Raw genomic sequence first — 25207 nt, 5'->3', positions numbered from 1 at the left:
AAGACCCTGAGACTCAAGCACTTGTTGCATGAAATTAGACCAACTGGTGAATTTGACCCGTTAAAACATGTCTTATTCGTCAAGGCATTCTTGGCCGTTGCAACAGGAGTGGTAGTGCTCGAAGATGGATAGTGTGAAAAAGTTTAGTGTGGGTAGGATGGGGGAGTGGAGTATCCTTGGGAATGGGTCCGCGAGATGCCCACTAGGCATGTGTGTAGTGTGCAAGGTGGATCCATAGGTAAGGATGGGTTGATTAAGGATGGGTATGGTAGCCACATGAGGAACCCAAGGAGATGGGATGGGAACATGGTGAGCAGAAGATGGGAATCCCTGCGTAGGTATAACCCAAGGAGAGTGTGAAGATGCACCATAAGCTGATAGAAACCCCTGCGTATGAGTGGTCATGGGAGATGTGAAGCTGGGGATAGTGAGGGGGGTGCCCATCACAGTCGTCCCAAGAGTTATGGGTGTGCTCATGTGCTGAAAGGTGAGAGGCACTGTGTTAAAGGGTGGCATTTCCCCTAACGAAGTACCATGGTGCAAAGAGGTAGAGAATGGGGTGGAGAAGGAAAAGGTGCTAGGAGCGGAGATGGAAGATCCAATCCCTAGGGTGTGTGATGCAAATATGGAGTGTAATCCAAGGTTTTGGAAAGATGATGAGAGGTGTGATATAGAAGAGGGTGGGATGGGAGGGAAGTGAGAAGTGTGTGCGATATGCTCAAATGAAATAGAAGCTGTAGATGTACCTGAATTTCGTCTGCTTCATGAGCCCCCTCTATTAAAGTTCACATACGCAAAGCCATCTGGATCCTGTACCTCAAAAGAAGAAACAAGTGAGGGTTTTGATTTATGCAACACAAAAGAATTGTACAAACCTGACATTGGACCTGGTTGAGATGATGAAGATGGATCACGAGACGTTTCGAATGCCGTATGTCCTCCATGATTGGAGAGGTGGCCAGCTTTACCAACCGGTCCGAATGTGGTAGTAAAACTGGTAGGAGGGGTGTAAACATCACCATACTTGTTGTGATAGTACTCCTCAAAGTCCTCCTCTGTCATGTTAGTGAAATCTGGTGAAGGTGGAATGTCGTCCTCCTCACCGATTCCATAATGCCGTCTCAAGGTCTCCAATGATGGAGAAGCTTGATAAGACATCATAAGAACTGGAGAAGAAGGTGTATGGGACATTATGATTCGGTTACGAGTCGTATTGTGTGCCTCACACAAAGACTAGCTCTCCACAATATCCACAGGATACTCTTTACAAGAGCACCGGCTCTGATATCATGTGAAGGAAACTGCTAGGGTTTGCACTGAGGACACACAGAGTGTACGACCACGATAGAAACACAAAGAGACAGACACAGACACAGAGGGTAAAACCCAAACCCTAAACGCAAAACTCAAAAACATGTGCCGAATAGTTAATGGCAACAGGTTGGTCGCCAAAATGTAGTAGTCTGGAGGTTGGAAACTCGTAAATGCAGTAGTGTACCACCAATCGGAGACTGGAAACTGTGCACAGCCTGTTGTAAATAGCAGGATGAAACAATGTCTAAGAGTGTCAGGGCCTGCAATGCTAAAAACGCAGGCTAGCTGACCCTGGAGATGATGGACAACAGGCTGAACAACAGTCTGGGACAATCTGGAGCAGTCGCCAACAGCTGAGAGCTATCGCCTACATCAATGGACATGCTAAAGATAATGTGACTGCAGTTGATGATGGTTGGACAACAGATGGAGGAGGGCTTCAGGCTGGAAATTGGGCGCCAACAGCAGCAGCAGAGGGTGTGTAGGCTGGTGTAACCTGCAAACAAGGATGATAGTTGAATATGGGCAGCTTGTCTATTTATAGATGTGGAAGGGCGCCCCAAAAATTAGGGTTTCCACTAAACTCTCTCGAACCGCTCCCCGTTTTAGGGTTTTCACTGAACTCTCTCAAACCGCTCCCCGTTTTAGGGTTTTACTCTAAAAGAGCATTTTTAGTGTGTTTTGGGGTTGTTTAAGAGGCTAATCAGCAAGCAATGCATATTTTAGCTAAGTAACTCTTGCTTCAGGACATTGAATGTAAGATTGCACTCAATCACCGTGTGTGCAATTTCAATGTCTGTAAGTCGTTGCCTTTCTCTAAGAAAGACAATTAATCGACGCACATGATTGGGAGCTTGAGAGAGAGAAGATTGTCTCTCCGGTGCTGCATGAGCCTTCACTCTTTGTCTTTTACTGGAGCCAGATGCGGATGTGGAGCTCCCATCGCCAATGGTAGAGGCCTCTTTCACATTAGTTGAAGATACACTGACATTCGATGCTTCCTCGTTAGTAGGCATAGGAGTTGGTGCTAATAAGCCACTTTTCTCTTGTGGATCCCCCTCATCTTGGTGAGAATCTCCTCTACGATGTTTTGAGGAATCTCCTTGCATGGAGCAACTTGTTTTCCTGTCTTGGAAACATGTTGGAGAAGCCACGAGTTGCACTACTTGTACAACGCTTCCCGCAATACTTACATGTCCAATGGTGGGAGTTGGACTTCTTTGTGTCCCTCACCACATGGATCACATATAAATTGAAGGCCTTGTTGCTTCTCACGAGTCATGGTGCCGATGACGCTTCCCGCAATACTTACATGTCCAATGGTGGGAGTTGGACTTCTTTGTGTCCCTCACCACATGGATCACATATAAATTGAAGGCCTTGTTGCTTCTCACGAGTCATGGTGCCGATGACGGATGGAGAGGCCTAGGGGAGAGAGAGAGAGAGAGAGAGAGAGAGAGAGAGAGAGAGAGAGAGAGAGAGAGAGAGAGAGAGCGTGTGTGTGTGTGATGCTTGAGCCTTGACTCTTGAAACTTAAAAGTTAAAAGAGAGGAAGAGGCCCAAGGGTTGGGGTAAAGTTGAAAGAGCAAGAGAGAGAGAGGGGATGGGAGATGAGAATGGCAAATGCTTTGATAGGTTGTGGGAAAGAGGGGATGGGAGATGAAAATGAAAAATCACAAATCAATTCAAGATCCAAGAGAGGGAGATGAGAATGGCAAACACTTGGTAAATTGGTGTGGAAGCATCGAGAAGAGGAGCACCTTTTGTAAATGAGAGAAGGGTCAAACCGTCAAAGAGGGGTCAATAGTCAAAGAGGGTTGGTAGTTGGATGGAATCCAAGGAGGGCTGGGGAAGGAGTGCATAGTTGGAAAAGGGGGTGAGATGAGGTATCCAAGGCTTTCCATCTCGCCAAATGTGCCATGCAAGCGGAACGTGCCGGTCGAAAGTGCAGGTGGAACGCGGGAGTACGCGGTAGATACGGCGACAAAAGTGGATCTGTTTTATCGTACGGATCCATTCAGATACGTATGGTACCGTACGGTATGGATCGTACGGTACGATGTACGAAGGCAACTATGCATCCGACTACATATAAAAGGCATTGTGGCCCTTTATTCCCAACAACCTCCCACCTAAAGGCAGCGTGCCTTAAGATTGAGAAAAGAATCGATTAAGTCTAAGTATGTACAAAGTTGAAATACGTATACTATCCAACTCCCATCATCTGTCGACAATGAGCAAATTGCTCTGTTGGAAGACCCTTCGTGAGAAGATCTGTAGGATTATCATTTGTATGTACCTTGATAAGGTCAATGCTGTTGCTGTCAAGTACATCCTTGATAAAGTGATACTTCACTCGTATGTGCTTTCGTCTTTGCATGAAAGACAAGGTTTCGTGCTAACATGATAGCACTCTGACTATTACAATGGAGGTCTGGGTTCTTGGTAATACCAAGCTCTCCCACTAGATGTAAAAGCCATAAAGCCTCCTTGCATACCTCAGTGGCAACCACATACTCTACCTTTGTAATAGACAGTGCACCACACTTTTATAGCTTGGAAATCTAGGAAACTGCCCCCCCTGTGAAGATGAATACATACCTTGAAGGAGATTTCCTACAGTTAGCATGACTAGCATAGTTTGCATCCGTAAAGCCAACGGTAGATGCCTTTTGCTTTCCAAAGGAGATGCAGAAATCCTTTGTGCCCTTAAGATATATCATGATAACTTTCACTACTTTCCAATGCTTTCTACTAAGATATACAATGCACTTGCTAACCACTTCCACCGCAAATGCTATGTCAGGATGTGTAGCAACCATAGCATACATCAAGCTACCCATGGCAGCATACAAAGTCTTGGCCATTTCAGTATTTTCATCATTAGATGTAGGGTTGTTCTCTGCACCGAGTTTCACATATGGAGGCAATGGTACACCAATTGCTTTTCCCCCCTTCATATTGAAATGTTGCAAAATCTTGGATATATACTCTTGGTATGATGGATAAAGAAGACCTTTTGATCTATCCCTGAATATACACATGCCAAGAATGTGATTCGTCTCACCAAGATCCTTATGTTAGAACTATTGTGTAGGTTCTACTTTAATGTGTCCAATGCATGAATATCCCTACTACCAATTAGCATGTCATTCATATACAAAATCAATAAAATAAGGCTGTCATTTGCAGCCTTCTTGGTATATAAGCAGTGATCCACTTGACTTCTTTGAAATCTTTGAGATTGCATGAATATATTAAACTTACGATACCATTCACACAGTGCTTGTTTCAGCCCATATAAGCTTTTGTTGAGTTTACGTACCATCTTTTCTTGCCGTTTTGTCACAAAGCCTTTTGGTTGTTGTATATATATGTCCTCATGTAGATCAATATGTAAGAAAGTAGTCTTAACATCCATCTGTATGAGTTCCATATCCTCACATGCAACCAAGCCCAATATGTTTCGCAAAGTAGTCAGCTTGACTACATGAAAGAAGATTTCGTGAAAATCAATCCCATGTTCTTGCTTGTACCCTTTTGCAACAAGTTGTACTTTGTACTTCGATGAGAAACCAGAAGTGATCATCTTGTAAACCCATTTGTATGGCAGGACTTTTTGCCCCTTGGGCAGATGCACCAAATTCCAAGTACCATTCTTCTTTAGAGATTTCATATTTGACAGCATAACTTTATGCCATTTCTTGTTGTCCTCTTTGTCCATTGCTTTCTTGAAGTATGATGGTTCACCACAATCTATCAACAGAACATAATTAGCAACATAATTTGCACCGTGAACAAACCTTTTTGGCTGTTTGGTATTTGTGGTATCGACCTACGGATTCTATGATCAGTATTTGTTGGCTGTTCAGCATGTAAATTTGCATTAACAGCTCGTTGTTCAAATGGTTCAGCATGCTGTCTTGCCTGTTATGGCTGTTCTAATAGCACATTTTGTTGTTGAAACTGAGGTATATCATGGGAAACTTCTTGCTGATCAATTTTACCATCATTCCTTGCATTTATAGGGTTATTTATAGCAAGTATTTGTTGCTGTACAATGGGCACTCTTTAATATTCTATAGATATCTCTTCTCGGAACACAATCCTTCCAACTTCCTCTGACTTTTCAAGCTATTTATGCATGCGATCTTCTCGGAAGATAACATCATTGCTGTGTACAAATCTCATTTTCTCGGGATCCCATAATCTATATCCCATTTCACCGTCATCACCATATTCTAGGAAAATGCATTTACAAGACTTTGGCGCAAATAGGTTGCGTTTTTCTTTGCATATATGCATAAAAGCCTCATAGCCAAACACTCTCAAGTATGCATATAAAGGTTGCTTGCCTGACCACTCTTCTTGAGAGATTCTCCCCCCCCTAAAGACCTGTTTGGTGATTCATTCATCAAGTGTACGGGTACGGGTGCCTGTGCCCAAAATCGATGAGGTAATGTAGCATGAGATAGCATAGTACGGAACTTCTCCTGAATAGTTCTATTCATACACTTTGCAACACCGTTTTGGGATGGATTATAAGGAGCAGTGAGCTCCCTCTTAATTCGTTTGCTGTCACAAAAGGCTTGAAAGGATTTTCTCACATATTTCCCACCATTGTTAGAGCGAAGACACTTTAATGTCTTGCTGGTCATATTTTCAGCAAGTACCAGGAATTTATTAAACTTATCTAATGCCTCGCCTTTATAATAGATCGGATAAACCCATACTTTGTATGTGGCATCATCAACAAATGTGATAAAATATTTCTTTCCCCCTAGAGACAACCTTAGCATCTCATATATGTCTAAATGCACAAACTCTTAAGGATAAATATTTTAATGAAAGAGACTTTTTATGAGATGTTTGAGCATGCTTACCAAATATGCAATGATAACAATGATCAAAATCAACATACCTCAAACATGGCAAATAACCCAAACAAGAAAGCACTTTCATTTTAGTTTGGCTCTTGTGCCCCAATCGGCTATGCCACAAAGACACAATTGGTTGGTGGATTAGGGCGATGACATGATCACGCACACTAGATATATGTAATGGATACATAGTGTCACTCTTGGGGCCTTTAGCAATAATCCTAGATTCCTTACATATCTTTCATTTGCTATTCCTAAAAGTAGTGTGATAGCCTTCATTATCTAGTTACCCTATGCTTATTAAGCTCTTCTTGAGCTAGGGTACACGCCTCACATTATGCAAGGTGAACACTAAACCATGCTGAAATGCTGATTGCACACTGCCAATCCCTGCAATGTCACATGCATAGTTGTCCCCCAAGTGGACAACACCATGTCTACCACCACTGTAGTCAGAGAACCCTGAATCAAGAATCCAATTGTGCATGTTATCATTAGAATCTACATTGACTTTCTTTGCCTTCACTCTGCTCTTCTTTGCATGTTGACTTTTTTCTCATATTTGTTATCATCAGTGCTTTTGCCCTTGCCCTCCTCTTTCTTCCACTTAAAGCAATTTCGCTTAAAGTGTCATTTCTTGCCACAATGATGGCACTCTACATTTTTTCCATAAGACTTGCTGCGTGCTTTGTTTTCAGAATTACCCTTTTTGCTAGGATCTGTCTCTAGTATGCAGTGCATTGGAAGACTTTGGTGAAATATTTTGCGTATTGAGCTCTTCCATGAGTAAAGAGCTCTCCACATCTGAATATAACAGCATGGCATTGGAGTTACTCATTACTGTCCTAAAAGTGTTCCAACTTTCAAACAATGTGCATAGCAAAAATGTTGCTTTGAACTCCTCATCAATGTGGAACTTGAAAGCAATCACTTGGCTAAAAATAGAGTTAAACTCATTTAAATGTACATACATGACTATACCTTCCTTCATGTGAAGGCCCATCAAAATTTTCAGCTAATAAACCTTGCTTGTTGCACTTTTTGAGCATATAACTCCTCAAGTCTTTACCACATATTATAAGAAGATTCCAATTTCTCTATGTTGAAGAACAAAGTGTCTAACACTAAAAGCTCTATGGTAGAGCATGCAAGCTCACCTAACTCATCCCACTCATCTTAATCCATGGTTGCTTATTTTACGCCTTTTGTCTTTATGGGTTTCACTTCTTTCTTTTTTGCAGCAATACATTATAGCATTGCTTTTGCAATATAGCAAAGTTGTGTACACCCCCAAGCTTCTTAAGGGCAAAAGGGTGGTGCTATCATTGCTTCCAACCATGATTTACAGCCCAAAAGTGACCCAAAAGTCAACAAATGTAAGCCCGATTGTCACACCAATGAGCAAGGTACAAAGCAAGTACCAACTAATGAAGTGATTGCATAAATTTCAGATTTGCAAATCAATTTTCAGAGTCATAAAATGTGTGCTACAGCACGCTACAAGTAATTGCAGTTGCGCCACATGCTAATACGTCAATTTCATGAGAAAGCCCCAAATTTTAGATGCAATTTCTGCTTTGAATGCATCGATGGTCAAAATTTGACTCACACGGTTAAAAGCCCTAAAATTTCTCTGCTCAAAGTGCTCAAATTACATCAAACATAACTCCCGAGTAGATTTCACAATCCAAAATTTTCAAAATTTCACAAAATTTTCAAAAACCCCAAATTTGTTTGGGGTCCAATGTGCTCAATTTGCATAGAAATTGCACTCGAAGTACATATCAAGACGAAAATCGACACAAATTTTGCGAATTTTGCAAAAGCCCAAAATTGTGCGGGGTCCAATGTGTCAAGATTTCAAGAATTGTACGTGTCTCATTGCAATTTCTACAAATACATAAAAAGCTCCAATTTCTGAGACCTGAATGTGTGCAAATTTCACAAATTTTACTCAGCCAAGTAAAATCTATGGGTATACACAAGAAGCCTTGATTTTCAGGAGTAAGTGCATGTCCAATGTCTAAAATTTATCAAACTGTGCTTATATGCACGTGACTATCCACAAAAATTTACAAAGGATCATTTTTTGGAAAAAAAAGTAAATTTAACCCGAAAAAAAAAGTTGATTGTCAATGGCTGTACGTGACCAGCGCAGACCTTGCCTAACTACCATCGTGACACCTGCGGTAATCTAGAATTGCCGTTGAAGCCTGTTGTCTAGGCTAACAAGCACCTACGTTAACCTGCAGACTTGCGATGACTGTCCTAGACTGCGACCACCAATTGCAACTTGCGACCTGTGATCTGCGCGCTGCCTGTGTGACTGCCTATGACCAGAATTAAGATGACTTGCTGTTGGCACAACTCGGGATGGCTTTGGGGAGAGTGCTCGCGATGACCTTCAGCTCTGATACTAGTTTGACAAGAGGGGTGTATAGTGGAGATGTGATGGTCAACAATGGGAATGGCTGAGAGAGAGAGAGAGAGAGAGCGAGAGAGAGAGAGAGAGAGAGAGAGAGAGAGAGAGAGAGAGAGAGAGAGAGAGAGAGAGAGAGAGAGAGAGAGAGAGAGAGAGAGAGAGAGAGAGTGTGTGTGTGTGTGTGTGTGTGTGAGTAGTAGTAGAGAGTAGAGAGTGTGAGATGCACGATATGTGGATACAATTAGTTGTGCACCTCTTTAAGGTTTTTTAGATAGCTTTAGTCCAATAGTAATGAGGCAAGTTTCTTTTTAACATCAATGTACAAGCCACCTCTGCAATGTACTTGTTTTTTTAGTCAGTATCTCCATTTTACTGTGGAGTATATCTACATGTAAACTACTTCTGTATACCTTTTTTTTGTAAGAAATCAAAAAACTCATTAGAGAGATATTCTTCCCCTCCATTCAACCTTAGGCATTTAATATGCAACCATGTTTCCTTCTCAACCAAAGCCTTAAAGCTTTTAAAGTGAGTGAACACCTCACTTTTATCACATATAAAGTAAACCCATATGAGTATGGCAAGGCTAGTATCAGGAAGTGCTACCTCCACACCTACTGTAGGTAATGCATCGGCTATGGCATCAACAATGCCACGTGTTGCCCGTAGACAGAGCACACTTGATGCTAGTTGGGATCCTAAGAAGAAGAAACATGTGGATACATCAGTGGTACGTTTTTTTAATCATGACCACATTCAATTTCGTGTAGCCATGTCAGAGTATTTTAAATTGATGTGCAAGAAGATTGGTGAGTATGGCCCTTCGTATGTATCTCCATCATGAGAGACCTTACACACCACTTTGCTCGACAACGAAAAGGGCCTTGTTGAGTAAGCAACATTGACTAGAAAGAGCTTATGGACTAAAAATGGAGTTTTCTTGATTGCTGATGGCTGGAGTGATACACGCAAGTGATCCATTCATGGTATGATCGCTTATTATCGTGGAAATGTATTTCATATCTTCACATGATACATCGGGGACAGGAAAGTTAGCAGATATACTTGCAGTAGAGTGGGTTACATGTATTGAGCTTATTGGCCTAGAGCATGTTGTGGGATTTGTTGCAGATGGAGAGCCCGCAAATAGGGCAGCAGGTGATATTATCCAGGGAAATTATCTGCATATCACAGTTTCATATTGTATGGCTCATTGCTTGAACAACCTGCTAAAGGATATTGGTAACCTGTCATGGATTGCACCTGTCATAGAGGAAGGAGCTCAAATGGTTAGCTTTGTTTTGAATCACCAGTTTCCTCGCCATCAGTTCTCTTTGCGGTCGAAGAAGATACTTTTAAAATACTCTGATACCAAATTTGCCTTTAACTTCTTGATGCTAGGAAGATTAAGAGAATGCAGTGGTGCCTTGATGCAATTATTTCTTAGTGATGAGTTCACCTCATCAACATTGGCAGATACTCCTACAGGTATCTTATGCTTGGAGAAAGCAGATAACTCCACTTTTTGGGACGATGTAAAGCAGGTAGATGCTATGGTATCACCTATTGTGTATTTATTGAGGGTTATGGATGCTATGTAACCTTGCATTGGCAAGGTATATGAGGCTATGGATAGGATAAATGAAAAGGTGCAAGAGTTGGCACCAAATGATGAGGCATATGAGGAGATACGCCATTTAGTTGTGACGAGGTGGAACTCCTATAGCTCACCTATGCATGCAGTTGCATTTGTTGTGGATCGAATTAGGGCAAGGGTTAGGAGAATGACACTCAGGTTTTGGATGCATGGAGACTTATATTGTCTTGTCTAGTGCCTTATCATGGCACTAGATGAAAGATCAGAGACCACCTTTCATGTTATAGGTCTTTTTGGGGTTCTGGTTGTGGGTATGCACAAGAGGATCGCTGTAAGATTGGGGTAGCTTTGTGGTTGAAAGGACTATGGTTCGGATGGTCCTGAGTTGAAACAACTAGCCATCCGTATTTTGAGTCAGTCAGTTAGCTTCTTCTATTTGGAGCAATTGTAGAGTACATATTCTCACATTGCTTCAAAGAAGAGGAACCATCTTGATGTGGAGAGGGCAAATGATCTAGTATTCATTAGTGCTAATTTGAGGATGTTATGTAATAGTATGACAAGAAAGCCCAATCCATTCACAGAGTGGGAGATGCAGCAAGAAGAGGAGGCACATGTTGATGTTGAGGGAGATGCAGCAGTTCATGGTACACATGATGATGAGGCTGACACTTCAGGAGTAGCTAGAGCAGCCTCAGATAATGATGATGATCTTTGATTTAATTTACTTATCATGAGTCTCATGATACATGACACATGTATATTGTATATGGTATTATGATAACTGATGACAGTGTGACACTTGGGCTGTTGTGCCATGTCGACATTATATTTGTACTTGAGTCTTACAGTCTTGGAGTTGCCCTTTGGGCTATTTTGACATGCCACATTTTGCTTCAATCTAGAGATTAGACTTTATATTTGTAGTCTTTTTTGGGGCAATGAGCATTTTTCTTTGAACTTTCAAATATTAGACTTCATATTTGTAATCTTTTAAGTTCTTTGGCAATGGGACCATGGACATGTTTTTTCAGCTTAGACTTTAAAGTTTAGTTCATTGTTCATTGTTTTATCATTTATGGCATATGTATTATGCATTTTATAATTGAATAGCTTACCTCTTGAGCCTTGTAAGTTGTAATTCAATTTCTAATGAGTAGTTTTAGAATGATGCATGATATCTTAAAGTTAAAACTGAAAACGATTCGTCCTTGTGGATTATATACCTTGGTTTTAACACTCCAGAGTCCAGATGGATTATAATTTATGAGTGAAATATTAAATTTTTTATGAATTTAAAATTTTTAAATCCCGTTTACGTTTCCACGTCCCCGTTCCCTAGGTTTGGCATCATCGTCCCCGTCCCCGTCCCCGTCGTCGTCCTCATTATCCGTTCCCGTTCCCCGTTTCATGTTTCTATGGACTGTGCATCTTTGTAAACCACTTTGTGAGAAGTCATGTAGTTAAAGGCACCTAAGTCCACATACCATACATCATTCTTTGATAAACCATTAGTAGTCATAGTATTCATAAAGTGTTGTATAATAAAGACCTATTTACTTTTGTCATCATTGTTTCTTCTGATGGATACATAATTGCCTTATTACTTTTTTTCATTTTTAATTTCAGTCTTCTTTTTGAAGCAGTGGTGTTTAGAAATATGGACTTTTTGACTGTTGGGAATAAAGGGCCACCATGCCTTTTATACATGCTTGGGTGTGAACACACCCTTGCACTTGTGCTTTAGTCCTTTACATATAACTATTAAAAACCTAAAGAGTGGTATATCTTTTCGTATCTACACATTGTGCATCACTCTCTACTACTACTACTCACTCTCACTCTCTCTCTCTCCACAATCACCATTACCTAACATTGAACTTCCACTGCTCATCAAACACCACAAACTAGTATCAGAGCTTAAGATTGTCGGTTGTTGAAGGTTGCAAGTCATAGTTAGGTTACAGGTCGTTGTTAGCCTTGGTTAGAGGGTGGACAAGTTTGCACTTGACGGGCAACTCTATCGGCATGTCGTCCATGCGTAAATTTGGTAGGTCATTGATATGCATGCAATAGGGCAGGTCAATGTGGGTGTAGGATTCGGCGGACAATCAACCATTGCCCGTCATGCCTTTTTTTAAAAATAAAAGAAATCACTTATATTCATCAAAGGTCTATTCTTTGTTTAAAATTTGCAGGCCTTCACACGTGCACAAGCACGGTTCAACAAATCTCAGAGATTGGGCACGCTTCTAACCTTGGAATTTGGGGATTTTGGCGTACGCAAAAAAATTTATGTGCCAGAGTAAAATTTGTGCATTCTTGAACACTTTTGGGTTTTTAAAAATTGAGGCTTTTCACACATGTAGAAATTGCAGTGGGATAGGTGCAATTCTTGGAATTTTGACACATTGGACCATGTACAATTTGGAGTTTTTGCAAAATTTACAAAATTTGGGGCAAATCTTGTCTTGATATGTACTTGCAATGCAGTTTCTATGTAAATTGAGCACATAGGACTCCAAAAAAATTTGGGGCTTTTGTAAAATTTTGGCAAAATTGGCTTGTGCAATCCATTTGGAAGTTATATTTGATGTTATTTGAGTAGCAGAGAAATTTTAGGGCTTTTGACCGTGAGAGTCAAATTTGTGCCCATGCATGCATTTGGAGCAGAAATTGCAGCTAATATTTGTGGCATTCTCATGAAAGTGATGTATTAGCCCGTGATATGATTGCAATTCCTTGTGGTGTGTTGTAGCACACATTTTCTACCTCTGAAAATTAATTTGCAGATATGAAATTTTTACAATTATTGAAATTTTCATTGCTGGTTGGTACTTGCTTTGTACCTTGGTTATTTGTGTGACATTCAGGCTTATATTTGTTGACCTAGGTGTCACCTTTGAGATGAAAATCATTGCTGGTAGCAGTTATAGCAGCAATCTTTTGCACATTAAAAAGCTTGAGGGTGCATACAACTTTGCTATATGGCATAAGCAATGTTGTAATGTCTTGCTGCAGAAGAAATAGATGAAGCCCATCAAAACAAAAGAAGTAAAACTAGCAACCATGGATCAAGAGGAGTGGGATGATTTAGATGAGCTTGCACACTCTATCATAGAGCTTTTAGTGTCAGACACTTTGCTTTTCAACATCAAGAAAGTGAAATTTGCCTATGATATATGGCAAAGACTTGAGGAATTATATGCTCAGAAAAGAGCAACCAGCAAAGTTTATTGGTTGAAAAAATTGATGGGTTTTCGTATGAAGGAATGTATAGTTATGTTCGTACACTTGAAATCTACCTTCAGCCAGTTGATTGCCTTGGAATTTCACATTGATGAGGAGTACTAGGCAACATTTTTGCTATGCATGTTGCTTGAAAGTTGGGATATTTTAAGGATAGGAATGAGTCACTTGAATACTATGCTATTATATTCAGATGTGGAGAGCTCTTTACTCACGAAAGAGCTCGATAGACAAAATATTTCAACAAACAAGTCTTCCAATACACTACATACTAGAGGTAGATTCCAACAGAAGGGCAACTTTGATAACAAAGCATGCAACGAGTCTTGTGGGAAAAATGTGGAGTGTCATCATTGTGGTAAAAAGGGGCACTTCAAGTGGGATTGTTTTAAGTGGAAGAATAATAAGGCAAAGGCAAAAACACTAATGATAACAAAGATGAGAAAAAAGATAGCCAACAGGCAAAGAAGAGCAGTGTGGAGATAGGGTAAGTCAATGTAGTCAGTCACGAGAGTGATAGTGGAAATGATTTACTCTTTGCTTCTTCTTTTAGTGCATAGTCATTGATTGCAGATTCTGATGATGACATGTACACCTGGATTCTTGATTTAGGTAGCTTGTTTCATGTAACACCACGCTGTGAGTGGCTCTCTGACTACATTGGTGGTAGACATAGTGTTGTACACTTGGAGGACAATTATGCATGTGACATTGTAGGGATTGGTAGTGTGCAATTGGCATTTCAACATGGGTCAGTGTTCACTTTGCATAATGTGAGGCATGTATCTCATCTCAAGAAGAGCTTGATAAGCACAAGGTAGCTAGGTGATGAAGGCTATCATATCACTTTTAGGGATAGCAAATGGAAAATATCTAACGGGCTCTAGAATTGTTGCTAAAGGTTCTAAAAGTGATACTTTGTATCCATTATATGTATCTAGTGTGCATGGTCATGTTGTCATAATCGAGTATCCAAGCATGTCTTTGTGGCATAGTCGGTTGGGGCACACGAGTCAAATTGAAATGAAAGCGCTTTGTGGTTTGGGTTATTTGCCACGTTTGAGGTATATTGATGTTGACCATTGTAATCATTGTATTTATGGCAAGCATGCTCAAACATCACATAAAAAGTATCTTTTACTAAAATCTTCACCCTCAGACTTGGTACATTCAAATGTATGTGAGATACTAGGGTTGTCTCTAGGAGGCAAGAAATATGTTATCACCTTTGTTGATGATGCCACATGCAAAGTATGGATTTATTTGATCTGTTGTAAAAATGAGACCTTGGATAAGTTTAAAAAATTCTTGGCACTTGCTATAAATGTAACAAGCAAGATATTAAAGTGTCTTTGCTCTAAAAATGATAGGGAATGTGTGTCTAAAGCCTTTCGGGCCTTTTGTAACAGTAAAATGATAAAAATGGAGCTCACTACGCCTTATAATCTGCCCCAAAATGGTGTCGTAGAGTGTATGAATAAGACTATTTAGGAGAAGGTCCGTACCATGTTGTCTCATGCTACATTAACTCATGGATTTTGGGCAGAGGTTGTTATGACGACTGTGTACTTAATAAATTGGTCACCAAATAAGTCTTTGGGGGGGAGGGGGGAGGGAGAGTTTCTCAAGAAGTGTGGTCGGGCAAGCTACCTTCATATCCACACTTGAGAGTATTTGGTTGCGAGGCATTTGTGCACATATGCAAAGAATAGTGCAGCAAATTGGAGCCAAAGTCCTGTGAATGCACTTTCATAGGACATGGTGAGGAGGGAAGAATGGGGTATAAGTTACGGGATCCCGAAAAAAGAAAAATTCTATGCAGCAATGATGTAATCTTGTGGAAAGAGGGCATGTATAAACAACCCAAAAATGCAGAAGAAAAGGGGTGTGTTCCAAGAAGAAATACCTGTAGGGTAGCAAAGAGTGCCCGCTATACATCAACAAATACATGCTATAAATTATTTGGCAAGAAGTTGCCCATGATATACCATAGTTTTAGCAAGAAAATGTGCCTTTGGAACAACCGTAATAGGTAGTGCAGTATGCTGAACCTTTGGAATAACAAGCTGTTAATGCAGATTTGCAGGTTGAACAACCAACAAACACTGATCATTGGATCTGTAGGTGGACCAGAAATACCAAATAGCTAGATATGTTTGTTTCTAGTGCGAATTATGTTTTTGATTATGTCATGTTGACAAATTGTGGTGGACGGTCATGCTTCAAGGAAGTAATGGATAGAAAGGACAGGAAGAAATGGCATAAAGCTATGTTGTCAGAGATGGAATCTCTAAATAAAAATGGTACTTGGAACTTGGTGCATTTACCCAAGGGGCAGAAAATCCTACCATGCAAACAGGTTTACAAAATGAAGGTCACCTCTGGTTTCTCGCCAAAGTACAAAGTACGACTGGTTGCCAAAGGGTATAAGTAGCCACATGGGATTGACTTTGATGATATATTTTCTCTTGTAGTCAAAATGACTACTTTATGGACCATATTGGGTTTGGTTGCTTGTGAGGATATGGAGCTCATACAGATGGATGCAAAGATTGCTTTCTTACATGGTGATTTGCGTGAGGACATATATATGCAACAACCAAAAGGTTTTGTGGCTAAGGGGCTAGAAAAGATGGTATGTAAACTCAACAAAAGCTTGTATGGGCTGAAACAGACATCATGTGAATGTTATCATAAGTTTGATACATTCATGCAATCTGAAGGCTTCCAAAGAAGTCAAGTGGATCACTGCTTGTTTATTAAGAAGGCGGCAGATGGCAGCCTTATTATACTAATTTTGTATGTGGATGACATGCTGATTTTGCAGCGTTTCAATATGGAGGGGGGGAGGGGGGAACAAGCAGTGTATCATTACCTTCATATGTGAAACTCAATGCAGAGGATAACTCTACATTTGATGATGAAAAGACTAAAATGGCTAAGATCCCATATGCTTCAGCTGTGGGAAGCTTGATATATGCTATGGTTGCTACACATCTTGACAAAGCATTTGTAGTGGGAGTGGTTAGTAGGTACATGGCACATCCTGGTAGAAAGCATTGGGAAGGAATGAAAGATATCATGAGATATCGTAAGGGCATAAAGAATGTGTGCATCTGCTTTGGAAAGCAGAAAGCATCTCTTATTGGCTTTATGGATGCAAACTATACTGATCATGTTGATTGTAGAAAGTCTACCTCAGGGTATATATTCACCTTCACAAGGAAAGCAATTTCTTGGATCCCTAGGCTATAGAAGTGTATTGTATTATCTACTAGAAAGACGAAGTATGTGCTTGCCATTGAGGCATGCAAGGAGGCTTATGGCTTTCACGTGTGGTGGGAGAGCTTGGCATTATTGAGACTCATGTCCTCCACTGTGATAGTTAGAGTGATCACATGCTAGCATGGAATCTCATTTTTCATGCAAAGACGAAGCACATACAGGTGAAGTATTACTTTATCGGATATACTTGATATCAAAAGCATTGAGATTGTCAAGATATATGCAAATCTTCTCACGAAGGCACTTCCAGCAGAGTGGTTTGCTCATTGCCGACAGATGATGGGAGTTGGATAGTATATATATTTTAACTTATACATACTTAGACTTAGGTAATTCTTTTCTTAACCTTCAGGTACCCTGCTTTTAAGTGGGAAATTGTTGGGAATAAAGGGCCACTGTGCCTTTTATACGTGCTCGGGTATGAACACACCCTTGCACTTGTACTTTAGTCCTTTACATATAACAATGAAAAACCTAGAGTGATACGTCTTTTCGTATCGACACATCGTGCATCGCTCTCTACCTTTGTTGTTGACTCTCTCACTCTCTCTCCGCAATCGCCATGGCCTAACATTGAACCTCCATTGCTCATCAAACACCACACTGACCACAATGCCAACACTTTCCTGGCTATCTTTCGAATATTGTTGCTTATTAGAATTTGCAACTTGGCCTCTTTGACTTCTCCTTCCTCGAGACTATCCTCCTCTATTTTGCTGTGCATCATAGGTTTGACCACGACCATCATTTTGGCCTTTGCCATGACCTCTACCTCTACTAGTAGAGTAAAACACATGTTTAGACTTGTTCTTGCTTTGAGAAGAAGAGGTATCCAAGCCAAGGTTCTTCTCTAGTATCAACATAGAAATCAAGTTTGCAAAATCAAGGATATCATCTCTCATATTCATAGATGTCTTGAAGCTCTTGTATTCAGCTCCAAGTCCATCTAAGCATGCACACACAATATCATCATTATTAACTACTGCACTGATAGATCCAAGAGCTTTCACAATACTCTTGATCTTTAAGGCATGATCATTAATGGACATGTTCCCTCTTTTCACTTGGTTCAATACTGACTTGAGTTGTAGCTTTTTGGCCATTGTACTTACTTCGAACAACCTCGCCAAATTCTTCTATGCAACAACGGGGTATTAGATTCCTACAAATAACCCATCATGCTATTTGTGACACTAGTAGATAGCTAATATATAACTTTACTCTATGTTTGCTCCCAATCTTTCTTAGCCTTTACTTGTTTTATAGTAGCATTTTGCACATGAGCTTTGGGTGCTACTGCCATGTCTCCTTCAATGTAATTCCAAACACCTTTGCCCTTTAAGAAATTTGTCATCCTGAACTTCCATGAATGATAATTATTCTTATCAAGTTTCTCCCTAACAATCTAGTTGAAGTTGTTAGACATTTTGACAAAACAAACTTGTAGAAAATTGCAATATGCAAAAGCTGATATTAGGTGCACCACAACTAAACATACAACCTTTGTAGTCTTTGTCATTGACTATATAACAATAACAACAATTTGCAATCTAGATGTAGATGCCTTCTGCTATGCATCCTAGCAAACACAAGAAACCTTACAGATTTGAAATTTGTAACATGTGCACCTGTAAATGACCGACGTAGATGAAACTGTAGTATATCCAGAAATTGCTATCAGGATCACTTGTAGGTCCAAAATGGAGAGTAAAATAACCTCAAATGCCAAAAATGATAGGGTGAAAGCGCTAAAGGATCTATTTGTAGTATACATGTTTTTTCAATTCATTGAGTTTCATTGCAATCAGAGATTGTAGCCCTACTAGTCTCAAAAGTCGCTTGCGGCTATGATCCAAGGCAAATCCAACAAGGTGGAAGAGCTTCTTATGTGTCGCTTGTTTGCTTGCTTTCTTTCATGCTCCAATGTCTTCACCTGAGGTTTCAATTGAGCTCCATGCAGTTGTGGGATGGCTTTGATACCATGAAAACAAACAAGAGGGGAGAGATGAAGAGACCAAGAGCACATAGATAGAGCTAATATTATTATTTTTCTTTTTTCTTCTTCTCTCACACAAAAAAACTAAGTCTATAATATGATAAAAGATGAATATGAAAGTACCACAACATATGTACACGTGGTCACTAAGTGTGAATCCGCTAATGAAAGAGGTGGCACAATGAATGTGCCATAACCAAGGATGGACTATGTGGGTATAGTCCTGCTGTAGAATCACTGGCGTATCCTCATGTCAGTCACCTAACATACCAGTGAGTAATATCCTACCACATCATCAAGGCATGTAGTGGGTGCTAGCTCATGTAGAGCTCAACATCTCAACAAATATCGATTCATTCATCCTTGAAAAGATTATCTATTGGTCATCATCATGGAGCAACGAGGAGTTGCTAGAAAGGAAGGTTCCTAGGGTATCTCTACATGTCAATTAACTAAGTGCTAGCTCATGTAGAGCTCAACATCTCAACAAATATCGATTCATTCATCCTTGAAAAGATTATCTATTGCTCATCATCATGGAGCAACGAGGAGTTGCTAGAAAGGAGGGTTCCTAGGGTATCTCTACATGTGAATTAACTAAGTGGGTTGGTTGATATTAGAGTATCCTAGCCTCTTGGTGGCCATGGGGATGTGTTTTTTAGCAACTCTTTGTATTACCTTGGTATCCTTATGACCTCATTCTCTGCTTCAATCAATATATATTCTCGCTTATTTATGCTTTTGTGCATGAGTTTGTGTGCACCTCATTTTGAGTTTGTGTGCTTTGATGCCCTTTACATTTCCACCATTAAACACTTGCTTGTTGCATGCCACGTCTTCATAATTACACGTCCATTGGTTGCTTAGAGACTACATTGTAGGAATATTTGATAATCTTATATTGTCCTATATATTAGAAACTTCTTGGTCAAGACCTTCTACATTTTAGGAATATTTGATAATCTTATATTGTCCTATATATTAGAAACTTCTTGGTCAAGACCTTCTATCCTTGGTATTAATAAAGACCCAAAGAGCCATCTTTGCTACTTTGATGTATCTCGAGGTTCTATCCTTACAGAGTTCTCGCTTGGGTAGTTATATTATACACAAATAACTCTTATGGACTCTTGTTGTCTTACATTGTATTATATTACAGAATATGAAAAGCTTTAATGAGGACCTTTGATAGTAATCTTTTGTCTTTGATAATTCTATAGATAGTCGTAAGCTTTTAGCCATTTGGGCCGGTTTTGTTGATTGTTGGACAAATTTACTGCATGCATGCTACTTAGTTATAGAACTATACATTGAACCCTCTTTATTAGCTAGTATCCACTATGGCCTACCCTTCTAGGCAATCCTATTGTTGTTAGGTGGGACATTCCATGTTTTTAGAATGGATAGGCAATCAGAAAAATCTTGTTTGGCCTTGTTTGGTTAAATGTCTTTTAAACATTTTACTAGATTGTTCAATAATTTCAATGTATCAGCCATCATAGTTGAGTGAGATTTGAGTGAAACTCTAATTACATTGTTCGTCTAAGCTGATGGTATCTTTCTTGGACTAGTAGTGCATTAAAGTGACACTTTGTCTTCTAACATTAGTAATCATGTTTCTTTTGTTTGTCATTGTGCATTGGAAATTTTGCAATAGTACTTGCAAATTGAATCTGAATAAATTCGTAGTTCTTATAAATCTTTTAGTTTTTCTTGTGTTGGGTTTAGAAGGTTGTATTCTTATGATGGGGTTAATGCCTTGTAGAAATTTTGACACCGCAAGTCATTGAACAATTGAACAAGTTTACGATTGTGGGATCTTCAAGGGTTGAACTAAGCAATATAGCAAGAGCTTTCCTTGACAAGCACATACCAGGGACATGAAATTGGCATAAGTTCCATACTAGAAACACTTGCGGACACATAATATTGGAATCAAAGCATTATTTCCATGTCCCACTAATGGATGTTTCGCTATTGTGCTATTAGGCTTTTTTTGAATAGTTGCATTTATAGCTTTGCATGGTTAACATGTCACTTGAAAGTTACATCTTGAAAAATGTACAAGAGAGCTATATACATTACAATTTCACCTTGCCAAACAATGAGTCATATAAGAGCTTGTAATGCATGTGTAATGATAGTTTTTAAAGTTAGATAACTATATGTTATGTGATTCATATGAAATATTTATTTGTTGGTTATTAACATATTAAAAAAAATTTAATGTCTTCTTAATCCCCTTTCAAGTTGGTAGGCAACATGGCTATGGTATAGTTATCAATTAATTGTGATGATTGATGTGGGTTAATGGAAAGCTGTTTATTAGCTAAGGTTAGCAAGAAGTAAACTTGAAGACTAAAGCAATAAGGAAGAGATGAGGGCATGAGGATGGAGTTAGGGATGGAAAGGTGAGTATGGGGAAGGTGAAAAGGGAGTATTACAAAAAGATTACTACTTAATAGTGCTTGTGATTAATGTCGGATGCATGCTAATGAATTTGGTCTAGTGTTGTGAGAATATGCAAAGGTTTGCGAAGGAGGGGCAATGGTGTTGTGAGAATATGCATTGAAGTTAGAACATTAGGGATGTTGGTAGAATTACCAATGTTCCTCATGTATGGAAACTTTTGGGCTAATTGCCTATCACAATGATAGATTTTAGTTCTTTTCAAAACTATTTTGAGAGCAAAAATAAAAAAAGATTAATGGATGACTATTTTTAGGTGGTTTAATATCCCCTTTCAAGCATAAATAAGATGATGGGAGTGAGAAGTTAGTGTCAAAAGGTTCCACTCTAGAGAAATGAAATGCATTAGACCAAGGTTGGGGCTTGGAACTATGTGGGGGTCTACAGGGATTCCAGATGTGATGACTATCTTCTTTAGAGTCACCTAAGAGATCCATTCTAGTAAAAAGTAAAACAACAGACATAGGGTGCCACAAAGGATTGCGAAGGGGCCTTTAATGATCAGAAAGGATTGTGGAGGGGTCTCTAATGGTCACAAAGGCAACAAAATGATTCTATGTGACTTAGATTTTTAGTTTTGTATGTTTTTGTTCTTTTTCTTAGTGTGTGCCCTAGTTCATATAAAAGTGAAACCAAAGTTTGAAACCATCTTCAAGGGTGTTGATGTAGAAGGTATGATGAGGTAAATGTCACAAGGAGTGGGGTAGTTGTTTAGGATATTGGGGAGCAAGGGAAGCTAATTTACTTTGCTTGATGTGGTGAAAGGGGAAGTATGTTAGATGTACTATTTTCCTTGGGTCATTTTGGATTTTTACGCTTTCCAAATGCTGAATATTCATGTACACACAATGGCAATGCAAGTCATAATGTTAGGGAGAACACAAACTATTGGTGCAATAAATGCCATTGAACAATGCTCTCTTATGGGAATTCTTTTTTTTTTTTGCCAAAGTGCCCTTTTATAAAGGAGTAATGTTTATACAAATGGATGTCGATGGTGAAGACAAGGACAATAGACCTAAACTTGAGTGAATAATTTGGGAAAAGAACTCCCCTCTCAAACCATGGATGTTGATGAGGGAGGAGTTGTTGGAGTTATCCAAGGTACTGAGAACTTGATGTGCAAGAGGAAGATGCACCTCAATCATAAGCATTGTGGTAGAGAAGTTGTAGAAGTGTTAATGGGTGCTTGAAGCTTCGCCATATGTGGGAGAGTCTCCATGTTGGTTGAAGTAGTGATGAAGCAAGAGAGAATATGGAGCCATTAAGGGAAGGTAAAAAGATGTGCCTCCATACTAGTCAAGAACAATGTAATCATACAATGCTACCTTATTAGTCAAATACAAGGCTAGCATGTAAGTGCTATATGGAAGATCAAAACATGCATATTAGCACTTTTTATGGAGATGCTTTCATGCTAAGCTAAAGATGCAAGCCTAAGTTATAAGGGCATGCAAAAGAAGCCTAAAGGTACTCGCCCAAGGACAATTAGCTTTTGAGTTTGACTTGATTAGCCTAACAGCTATGAGAAGAAATAGAATAATGTATTAACCTAATTTACCCTAGAGGGCCTAGAGAAATCTAGCCTTAGGGGTAGGGCCAACATTGCATATGTCCTTCAATAAGTTTATGCGAAGGGAAATCATGTCTTATAAAGGTGATTAGATGGCTTTAAGGATAGAATTTCATTTGAGGCTTAGTAGACCAATCTACCATGCCTTCATGTAATTATGAAAGTTGTTGACTCAGGGATCCTTTATAAAGCGCTATATTAGGGGGTAGCCATGGCATTGTGGGGGGCATCAAGAGTAGGTAGGATAAGAGAACATGCAAGGGTGGGATACCATCTTGATTGCCCATGGGTATTAGCTTTTCTATTTGTGGATATGCTCGACATCTAATAATAATTGGGAGAAGGTTTAGGAAGATTACCTTGAGCATTTATACGACACTCCTTATCCACATGACCTAGCATTGGCAATAATTACAATATATATTATTTTTGGAGCTTAGCCAAGCAAGATTAGAGATTTTGGTTTGGTGTGAGAAGGAAGAGTCACCATTTTGAGGGCTTCCCTTTCAATCTTTAGAGCTCTTGTCACTCCTTGTTTCCCCCTTAACAGAAGTGGAACCCTTTGAAGACAATAACGTAGTCATGTAGTCAAAGGTATTGAAATACTTGACACTCTTTAACTCATGGAAGGTTGGCAAAGTGGGCAATGGTGTTCTTTTCTCCATGGAATTAAAGTAGATTATGAGTAGCTGTTGAGACAAAAAGGTGATCTCATTAACGTCTCACTTAGGTAATTTAGTGTTAGCATACTTGGTGAATAATTGCTATAGATTTGACCACGTTATTTTTTAGAGCATCCCTTTTGGTAATAGCAATCTATTAGAGTTCGTGACCAAGATTGATACATTGGATGTGGTCTTGAGCCACATAGTGATCGATGAGAACTCCAATGATTAGATGCAAGGGAGAAATACTATAATTAGGAATAGAGTTTAGGTAAGAGCCCTTGACATTAGCTGTAGTATTCCAAGCCTTCCATGGAGAGACAATATTGGTGTGGGCAAGTCGAGGATTGTACATAGCCACTAGACTAAAGACTTGTTCCCAAAGACCTTAAGACACACAACTTATTGCACAAAGTTTGACCAAGTTAGTGACTTGTTAAAACAACTCATTTATTATAGACGTGCTCAGCTGTCACAATTGGAGTGACCATAGGGTAGCTTAGGGAGTGGAGTACACTTAAAGATTTTGCCCAAAGTGCCCACCATGCTAGAATGAAGCATTTAGTTGATCCAAAAGTAGTGTAAAGAGGATAACTATATGTATACATTGTCACCATCTAAGTAGCCCAAGAAAGGGAGATAAGTGCACCATAAGCATGGGATGAATGTTCCTATATTGAGGGTTGAGGTGTAAAGTGCATGAAGGAGATGCTCAACGTAGTAATATAAAAAAGCACAAGGGTACTTGCACGGGTAGTGAACGAGTGACATACTTGGCTATGAAGCACTAGGATGCAAAATGGAACTCACTTGAGGACTAGTACTAGAAACTAAAAAGATGCCTCTCACTTGTAAGAGGAAGATTTAAACTAGCCCAAGGAAAATAGAGGAGCCTATAGTTAAGAATCTAAATGGAGACACTTACAAAGGGATGGAAGAGGAGCTAACAAGGAAGATGCAAAGGCAGGATCTAAGCCTAGCTCATTAAAGAAATGAGAAAGAGGGTCTGAATGCAAGCTTGGTGAGGGAGGGATAGATGGGGTTTAAGATCAAAAAGCTCTTGCAGAATCCTTTTGCATCTAGAGCCTCATTATTGGTCTCTACATACTAGCATAAGACCTTGGTTTGGGGAGTAACAACTAGTTCATGCATAATGGGAGCAAGAGGGAGTTTCTTTTTTTGGGTGGAGTTTCTTAACTCTAATATTAGATTAAAGAAATAAAAATGTAAATAATGGGATAACTTATGTAGTTATTAACTAAGGGAAGTAGTGACATATTGGTAGGAGATCCTCTTTTTATATACCATGCAAAAGGTTTCTTTCTAGAGGCCTCCTTGATTATGTTAGGATGGTCCCCAACTCTCATTGTTCGTTGCGTGCATTGATTATGGCTTTGGCTTATGTGGCCATCCCCTCTAGTTGCACATTCCTCTTCTAAATTTGCTTCTCTAATTGGATAATTATGTATTGATGTACAGTAGCCAAATGGGTTGCTAGAAGTATAGTACAACCCAATGAGAATTAGGCAGTCCTTCACAAAAATGTGAAAAGTCCACCTTGAAGGATTGTCCAAATGGAACATGTGTCCTTGTAGTTGCCTTCTCCCAAAATTTGTAAACAAAACACCTATCGTTGTAGTTGCCCTCTCCCAAAATAAAAACACCTATCCTTGTAGCTACCTTCTCCCAAAATTTATAGACAAGGCCTCATTTGGATTGTATGGTTTAAATACAAAAGTAAATTCAAACTAAGCGAC

At 39.5% G+C, this 25207-nt stretch overlaps 1 protein-coding gene across 5 annotated transcripts in view; it reads left to right on the top strand.

Moving 5' to 3' along the window:
* The window catches only part of LOC148010553 (ARM repeat superfamily protein), a 70559-nt gene extending 49665 nt beyond the window's left edge, over positions 1-20894 (top strand). The window contains exon 8 of one of the 5 annotated variants that reach the window (XR_015689588.1): positions 20509-20569. Coding sequence is in view for 4 of the 5 variants with exons in the window: in XM_087672181.1 (XP_087528307.1) it covers positions 12412-12539 (128 nt within the window). In the remaining variant the exon portion in view is untranslated. Of the gene's footprint in view, positions 1-12411; positions 12671-20508 lie in introns of those variants that run through there. The other 4 variants (XM_087672183.1, XM_087672180.1, XM_087672181.1 and 1 more) reach the window with 4 other exon arrangements.
* The last annotated feature ends 4313 nt before the right edge of the window (positions 20895-25207 follow it).

Source organism: Lygodium microphyllum, chromosome 29 (assembly GCF_053477565.2).
Source record: "Lygodium microphyllum isolate KBCC chromosome 29, Lygodium_microphyllum_v1.1.10, whole genome shotgun sequence".
NCBI lineage: Eukaryota > Viridiplantae > Streptophyta > Polypodiopsida > Schizaeales > Lygodiaceae > Lygodium > Lygodium microphyllum.
The sequence above is the reverse complement of the archived record's forward strand: the minus strand, read 5'-3'. Positions and strand labels throughout refer to the sequence as shown.